This window comes from Myotis davidii, unplaced genomic scaffold (genome assembly GCF_000327345.1).
Source record: "Myotis davidii unplaced genomic scaffold, ASM32734v1 scaffold31, whole genome shotgun sequence".
In the NCBI taxonomy this organism is placed as follows: domain Eukaryota; kingdom Metazoa; phylum Chordata; class Mammalia; order Chiroptera; family Vespertilionidae; genus Myotis; species Myotis davidii.
In genome coordinates, this window is record NW_006283639.1 from 3,741,479 (window position 1) to 3,750,769 (window position 9,291).

General features: G+C 36.3%; 1 protein-coding gene across 1 annotated transcript in view; it reads right to left on the reverse strand.

Moving 5' to 3' along the window:
* Nucleotides 1-9,291, reverse strand: part of LOC102752314 (transmembrane protease serine 11E) — a 44,742-nt gene that overhangs the window by 8,476 nt on the left and 26,975 nt on the right. Inside the window, 5 exon segments of the mRNA XM_015565886.1 lie at nucleotides 1-140; nucleotides 1,036-1,213; nucleotides 2,868-2,906; nucleotides 5,007-5,170; nucleotides 8,357-8,424. The exon segment at nucleotides 1-140 is cut by the window's left edge and continues 5 nt beyond it. Coding sequence (XP_015421372.1) covers nucleotides 1-140; nucleotides 1,036-1,213; nucleotides 2,868-2,906; nucleotides 5,007-5,170; nucleotides 8,357-8,424 — 589 coding nt within the window.

The following is a 9,291-nucleotide window of genomic DNA, read 5'->3' on the forward strand; positions in this document are numbered from 1 at the left end:
GCTCTGCAACTGAAATATCATAGTCGTGTGATGGATATTTGTATTTTTCATGCACAATTACCCTCCGGATGCCTTGTTTCATTTTAGAAGGAAATAGTGTCACTCCAAAGGAGGCAGTCCATCTGGTTGGGTCCTTATACCTGGGAAGGCAGCGAGGAAGAATAAATTTTACTTTGCCATGCTACCAATATAATGGTTTCCATGAAACAATTTAATCTGTCCATATGAGGTGTTTTTTAAAGTATAGTTTCTATGTATAGAAACAATCTGAGAATCTGGCTCATGGGTCAGATCAGGTAGAAACACCACAATGGCATGTATCTTGCTACTTTTCATGCTGAGTTACCACTCCAGACCTTAGGGCCTTATGACATTTCTGGCATCAGTAACTCCAAGGAATATATGGAAAGCATATCCTGTACAGGATGAGAGAACTAAATGCATTCTACACGCACCATGGCACCTACCCCCACAAACATACACATTTCTCTGAAAACCAAATAGACTGCATAATAATTTAACAAAGCATTACAATCCTGTATACTGTAAGGCATTTTACTCTAGGTTAAAAAGTTTTTATCCCTTGGAACATAACTAGCCAACCTATTCAGTTATATAATTTGTTGCTACCAGGTTTCTTCATATTTAATTCTTATCATGGGAAACTCCCCCAATGGGGTCAAACCTACAACCCCCCCTAGTCTCCATCTCTCTTAGATATGCAACAGAGAGCTGTAGCTCTTCTCATTGATATCAAGCTCAAAGTCCAAAGATGTCTTAAAATTCCTGCTTCCTCTGACAAATTATTGTGCGCTTTTCAATGGGTAATTTACCTAGATGCACTTTGATGCCATTTCCATTTCCAGACTATAAAACCTTTTACTAAGGTTTAAGAGTTTCCCACTCTCTTTGTGATGTGTATGTTCTTTAATATATACTAAACTCATCTCTCTTAAACTTCATAAGGTATTTTCTTCTTGCCAAGCCCCAAAGCACTCTGCTTACCCCCAGTCACTCATGAGGTTCAGGACTTACATTCTGAAGCAGTGAGCAGCACTCACAAGCCATGAGCCATTAATTAAAGTTGCTCCACAGCGATGGATCCCATCCAGCTGCAGGCTAGCTTGCCATGGCCATTCACCCTCTTCCACCTGCGTCCCACCAACAATCCTGACACTCTGTTTTGTACTTTTATTCTTCCGAGTCCCACAACCTGCCCAAGAGAGATGATGCATTAGTTAGTGGTTGCTTTTAAGTTTCAAATTGTGTTTTTGTGTTCCAAGTTTTTCATACTTTGAGCTCCAGTAGTATCAAACATTTTCTCTTGTTTTTCCCTTTCCTTAAACTGTTGTGTTTCATTATTTAACTCCCATCCATGTTGTAAGATTTAAACTAGTCATCACTTCCTCTAGGATGCTGTCTCTAACAATTCCCCATCCTCAAACTGGATTAGTTATAACTTTCTTTAGTACCTCCATTTAAAAAAAAAATGATACTCTATATATTGTATGTGCATATACCTCTCTCCCTGTGGTGTTTATTACAGGGTTTCTCAACCTTGGAAGTATTGACGATTGGGATGAATAGTTCTTAATAATTGTGGGAGACTGTCCTTTATATACTAGTAATAGGATGTTTAAAAGGAACCCCGACCTATACATACTTAGCGAGCGCGCACACACACACACACAAAATCATGATAAACAAAAATGCCACCATAGGGCATAATTCTTTGGGGGTCAAAATTGCCCTTGTTTAAGAGCTATTGTTGTAGAGTTATGCACTAGTTCATGCACTAATCCCTGTACATATAGTCCCATTAGAGTATGAGCTTCTTTGTGCAGGGATATTATTTCATCCTTTATATCCCTATTGCCTAACACAGCACTAGCACATAGTAGGTTCCTAATAAATATTGGTGACAAGAATATATTTTATTTAATTAATAGGATTATCCTTTGGTCTCATGCCTAGTTAAATTTATGTATCAACCAACATTCTGAGCTTGTGAGTAGTATATTTCCTTCCATCTTTTAAGATAAATATATTCTGTACTTATTCTATAACTATCTAATGTACTCTCTAAATCCTGATGCAATACTCTGCTATGAGGGAAGGAAATTCTAGGTCTAGAGTCAGAATTTTTAAAATACAGGTAAAAAATGTTATCTAGGCCTTTGGTAATGTCATCAATATACACTCCAGCCCTATGATTGCCTGTGATTTCCACAATATGGGATTAATCAAGAAGATTTTATTTGCCCTAGCCAGTTTGGCTCAGTGGATAGAACATCAGCCTGCAGACTGAAGGGTCCCAGGTTTGATTCTGGTCAAGGGCACAAGCCCAGGTTGCAGGCTTGATCCCTGGTAGGGGCTTCCCGGAGACAGTGATCAATGATTCTATCTCTCTTTCCTTCTCCCTGCCTCTCTGAAATCAATAAGAAATATATTTTTAATAAAGAGGAAGATTTTATTTTGTGTAGAATAACAAGTTTCTTCCTCTAGCTGAAAAATACCAACATTCAGATTACTTTTCTATAATCTTTAGAAAACTTTTGTAAAAATATATTATAGTTATCCTCAATCAGAACATTAAGAAATATTTTTGCCTCTTATTTAACAACTGCATGATTCACTTCCAATACACATATGCCATGAACACCCATACATCCACTCCAAAATTCCCCCAATTTTGTTATTCTTCAGTAATAAAATGTGCCTCAGAGGTAAGCTAAAGCACCATGAGCTGTACACGGAAGACTCAAACTTTATTCTGACCCTTAACACCACATAAAGTAAGCCTAAATAATCTAGTGTTAACATTTTACATTCAAGTCATGTGATTTTAATAAATATATTAAACTTACAATTGTTTAGAAAGTTGTCTGTTTCTGTGTTGTTGATTTCTGAAATACACAGAAATAGTGAACAGGGTCAGCTCATCAGAATTGCACAATGCCTTGGAATACTTCAAATACTAAAGGCTGGTTTAATTCCATTTTAAGATAATATATCTCTAGGTTGTAAAGAAAGCAACATAGTTATTTTATCATAGACATAGTATGTTCACTGCCTTGGGGAATGGAGAGATCTGAACAGTGTTTCTTAAACTTTAGTGAGGATGGGGTAACAGAGGGAGCATCTTCATACTGTAAATACCTGTTTCTCTTTCCAGTAATTCTGATTCAGTGATTTTGTGTTGAAGCCCAGGAACATAGTTTTATACCCGGAAATAAGATGCATGTGGACCACAGTCTCTTTGAGGGAAATAATGGACTGAACCACAGTTTTGATTGACCAAATGCAATGGTATTATTTTTATTGGCCACTATTGCAGATTATTTTACTAAAGCCATAGGCATAGTCCCATTTGTACAACAACCACGTGGCATTTCCATAAATTAGTTCTCACGCCCATTTAAAACCAGTGTTCTCTCTTTACTAGTATAAGTCTCCCTTCTGCCAAAGTCTCAGCAAGGCGATTTGCCTTCACATCCTCATTTCACTCTAACCAATGGCTCCTTAGCTCATTGACTTCTCAACATTAGGCAGAGGGCAGGGATAGTCCCCAGGCACCAGGCTTCCTGTGTGAACCAGAGGGTGCTTAAAAGGGAGGCAATGACATTCTGGTAGACATGAGCAACCAATGCACTCTAATATATTCTTTCTTGCTCTCATTATTCTTGCTATTGACCAACAGTTTCTGCTGGAAATAATGGCATAGATAATAATAAATAATAAATAATGAATAATGAATAATAAATAATAATATTTAATAAATAAATAAGCCATCCTCGCTTAAGCTAAAGGTAGAGAACGTTTTTAAAATGTGCATGTGTCAACAAGGGAAATAAAAAGCTCATGTAAGCCTTGTGTAGTGTTTTCATTGACCTGGTAAAAACTGAAATATATATGTGTATGAGCTGTGAAATACAGTTGTATAATTTTTGTGATTCCATGTAAAACCGAAATGCTCTTATATTTGCATTTAAAATTGACATTTCACAGAATGAATGTGAACAGTAAAACTCATGCTAATAATCTTAATTTTTTTACTTTAAATGACATTAAGAAATAAAAACACCATGACAAAACAAGAGACCATGAGAGGAAAAGGCCATGAGAGAACTTATATTTTATTGCCTTTAACAGCCCTTTTTTAAATTGTTTTTTGAAGAGTGCAACTTTCTCTTTTCCACTGGGCCCCACAAATTATGTAGTAGCTCTGACTAGTGAAGTCTCCTTTGTAAGCAAGTAAGGTAGCTGACCATCAAGTTAAGCCTCTAGTGAAGTCTACCAGCGTTTATATTTGCACTTCGTACTTGTTCCCTATGGTCTCATTTCTAACACTACCAATTCCCATATTGTCCCACTAGCCACATGTGCCTAGTGAGCTCTTGAAATGTGGCTTATCTAAATTGAAATGCACTATATATATATATATAAAATATACACTAGATTTCAAAGCCTTAGTATTATATATATGTATATATATATATGCACATATACAGTATATGCATATATACATATACTAGAGGCCCGATGCATAAAATTCATGCAAGGGACTCGGACCCCATAGCCACCGCAGCTGCTTCTGCCTCGGCCTCACAGCGCCAAGGCTTAGTCCAGAAGGTCGTCTGGAAGGTTTCTGGTCTAATTAGCATATTATGCTTTTATTATTATAGATATATACTCATAATAATTTGTACATTGACTGTTGAAATAATACTATTTTTTATATATTGGGTTAAATATACAAATATTTAAATGAATTTCACAATTACTTAATGACAAACTTGCATGCAAGCCATAAGTTTTGGGTAGTATAAAAAATTAAAATACTTTATTAGGACCAATTTGGTCCCAAAGAAATGTTTTACTAGTGGCAAGACTCCATAATTAAAGGGCATCCAAAATAATTTTCTAAAAATCATTGCCCAACACCAAACTTAACATGGAGATATTTTATGTAAGAGAATTAAACTAAGTAAGAAAAATACACTTACTTTTTATTTCAACTGATTCAGGATCTAATTTAGGGGGCCCTACAGCATCATACAGCTTTTCATGTAGAACACGTTGAATAATTTTATTTATGGTTTCAGGATCCTCAGTAGAGCGAAATCTAAAAATTAGCAGCATGTGAGCCAACACTCCATTTTCCTCTTTACTGTGAACCAAAAAGAAAAAAATATATATGGTTTTAAAATATAGTTTAGAATAAAATTTACAGTAATAGCATATACTAGGGGCCCAGTGCATGAAAATCATGCACTGGTAGGGTCCCTAGCGACTGCCAGCTGCCAGCAGTTACTCACTCCCTTCCCGCAGCTGCCTGTTGCCACTGTTGGCCTGGGGCTCCCTCTCTTCCCCAGCCACCTGCCGCTGCCCCCGGTCGAACTCCTAGAGCACTCCCGGTCAAGGGGACAATTTGCATTCTACACTTTTATTACATAGGATATTTTTCTTTATCATTCTTTTGAAACACAAAATCAAATCCATACATGTAATTTTAAAAGATCTAGTTTATTTTCTTCTATATTTCTATTGGTTACCACATATAGAACTCCCAACTCAGCCTCTCTGATAGTAATAAGCTAGTATGTTCATGGTTTCTATTACAACCAAAGGACCCGGTTAAGTACAGGGTTATTGATATAAAAAGACACTTCTCTTGTCAGCCATTCAAAATTATCAAATATAGCCTCACCGGTATGGCTCAGTTGCTGAACATTGACCTATGAACCAGGAGGTCACAGTTCAATTCCTAGTCAGGGTGCATGCATACCCATATTGTTACTGGATCTCTAGTGGGGGGGAGGGAGGGAATGGGCAGGAGGCAGCCAATCAATGATTCTCTCTCATCATTGGTGTTTTTATCTCTCTCTTCCTCTCCCTTCATCTCTGAAATCAATCAAAAAGTATTTTTTTAATTATCAAGTATAATGTTTACTGAATATGAAATTGACTTTGGCTTTAGCTTTCAGGCTTAACTCCCAGTGACTTAAAACCAATAATTTTTCCTAAGCAACCTTCAGGCCCTCCTAAACAACTCCCAAATACTAAGAATCTTAGAAAGCTTTACCAAACTATGTTAACTCTATGTGATTGTATTTTCAAGGTAGAGTGTTCATTAACCTTTGTTATTTGAATGAGTTACTGACTTGGATTCAGCCTTGACTACTCTGTCTCTTTCTGTCAGCTGCTCCACCCCTGTTTTTCACATTGATCAATTCCCATAGAATCCTACTCCTACCTCTACACGGCATTAACTCTTACATAAATTGTAAACAGAATTATAAATTAGAATCTTATTTTTTGAGGTCAGTTTTTTTATTATAAGTTTTATTATCCACCCTCTCTGATGCAGTATTTCTACGTTTAGAAATTTAATCTTCAAATACCCTTTTGTATGTACAAGGAGATATGTATGCATATGTTCATCATAACCTTGTTTTTAAATCCAAAAATATGTAACAACCCAAGTGTCCATCAAAAGGGCATTGGCTAAGTTGACCCTGACACATACTTGTAGTGAAATACTATATAGCCAACTAAAAAGTGGAATAGATGTACATTCAGTCGTTAAAAATATGTGCAAAATAGATGGTTAAAAAGATGAGTTCTTTCTGGAAGTGGAATTATTGGAGAGGGAGCTTTCAGGTTCTATTTACATAATACTGTGTTGTTGAACTGTGTATCTTTTTGTATTGCTTTTGTAATCTGAAGAAACAAATAGGGCTTTAAAGAGATTATTGTTATGTATCTCATTGCCTTTCAGCAACCCCGCACATCAATTATTTCTTCTTCAGTCTCTTAAAATATTCCTATACTTCCTGGCTTATAGAAACAAAAACAAACAAAATCCTCTCCCTACCCCAGAAATTCAATGTATCTCTCACCTTATTATCACAATAAACCTTCTTGAACAGATAAATTACATTCTACCTCATATTTACTTCTTTGCACTCTGCTTCCTCCCTTCCCAGTCCACTGAGTCTTCTACACTAAATGACTTCCTCATTGACTCATACATCAGTCAATTCTTTCCAGACTCTTCTTGAATTTTGTGCATCTGTCATGAATTTTCTTTTTTTTTCTGCTTCTTCCCTATTGCCTAGGTTCCTATTTTTTGTGAATATCCTTACACATTGTTGTTCTTCATCAAGCTTTTTTCATCAAACATTCTTTTTATCTTTCATTACCCTTTTTCCAAAAAATTTCATTTATACCCAAGTTAGACTCATATTTCAGGCTCATATGGTTCTCTAGCATCTCAATTCAACATCACTAAGACTAACTTTATCTTTCCAACACACTTTACTTCTTCCTCCTGCAGTAACAGAAGAAAACATAATGAACAGCAAGGTTTATAGGATGCAGAAATAAATTGGAAAGTGGTTGGGAAAATAGAATTGGTATAACTTTGTTATCCATGTGTGAGTGGTCCAGGAAAGAAAGGAGTGTGTGATGACTCCTAAGTTTCTCATTAGACTGGGTTTTCCTTGACTCCAAGATATTTCTGTGGAACTTCCATGTGGAAATGTACTTGGGCAGGCATATAGTTCTAGAAGCCAGGAATATAGTTTAGACTGGAAAAATACACTTGGATTTCAATAACACATGTGGATGCAGTCCTCTTTAGAGAGAAAAAAATTAAGGATTAGAGATCCAAGAAAGAATAATATTTCAAATACTAAAGAGGACAGAATTTTCAGGTGAAAGTGAGCAAAGTAACACTCAAAGATGTCAACAAAGTAATAGACTAAGAAGTGAATCTTGGAGTTTTGTCATTGAAATAATATTGGAAAGAGTTCTTATCCTATTTTTTAAAAATACACGTAATTTTCATTAAGACAATATATTATTTAAGATCCTCATATAGTGCTTTGCATAAAATGTGCTCTAAATTTCTATTTATTCACAGTTGATAGTCAGATCTAAGATCTTAAATACTTGGAGCAGAAAGGGTAAAATAAAAAATAGCAAAGGAAATTGATAAGGAAAACCAAGAGATGAAGACAAACCTTATCTACTTACACTACTTACTATTAAACCGAAAGATGTGGCAGGTGCCTATTTGTGCTAGAATTTGCCAAAAAAAACCACCATAATTCTATAACATAGCCACCAATAATATTTCTGAAACTCTCAATCATCTTGCAAATGCTTTCTTTTGCATTTAGAAAATCAGCAAGACAAATTGTAACCCATGACTTACACAGAATAGGTGCGAAATGAATATTTGTGAAATTGAATTACATCATATTATAACACTTTAAACAGCATTTATAAACTAATTACATCAACAGCTTTAGCTTTAATTTGTATTCTGAAGTAATTTAGATCTACATACCTGAATCTGATAATGTGAGACGTGACGAATTCTCCCCTCAATGAAGATTTATGAAATGCGTTTCTCACCTGTTCCAAAAAACATTCAAATTATTCCAGCAACAATTCCTTGAAATTCCGCAAGCTAATTTAAAGTTTACATTTTTTTTTCAATTAAAAACAAAACACAATGACCAACATATTACCATGTGCCAAACTTGACGACCATTTTTAAGTATTCTACTCAAGTGATTTCCACTGAACTCTGCCTTGGGACTTATAGGAGCTGGGGAACCATAATAGAGGGGTCTGAAGTGACATCAGTTGTACTACACTCAAAAAGAGATAAAAGAGAATAAACAGACTTTTTTGAAAAGTAACAGTAAATATTCACATCCTGAGATATAGACAAAAGTATACAAGGGAAATGAATTAATTCTGCCAACTAGTAATTGGGTTAGAGATATGAGTGCATGAGTGTCACATGGTTTCCAAACCTGGTGAAAAACTTACCCTATATAATAAAAGGCTAATATACAAATCTATCAATTGATGGAAGACCAGTCACTATGATGTGCACTGAATGCAGGAGCTGCCCCCCAGTGGTCAGTGCACTCCCACAGGCTAGTGAGTGCAGTGGGGTTGATGGGAGCCTCTCCCATCTCCACAGCACATCTCTAAGGACCCCTCAGGGGATGTCCACCTGCCTGCTCAGGGGAAGCAGGCCTAAACCAGCAGGCAGACATCCCCCAAGGGGTCCCAGACTGCGAGAGGGCACAGGCAAGGCTGAGAGACCACCCCCCCGCAGTACACAAGTGTTGTGCACCAGGCCTCTAGTATATATATAAATATATACACTGAGTGGCCAGATTATTCTGCCCATCTGATGTTTGTAGGCAAATTAGCAATAATTTCGCGCTGAAGTTGCTAGAGGGCCAGACCATTATAAATAGGGAA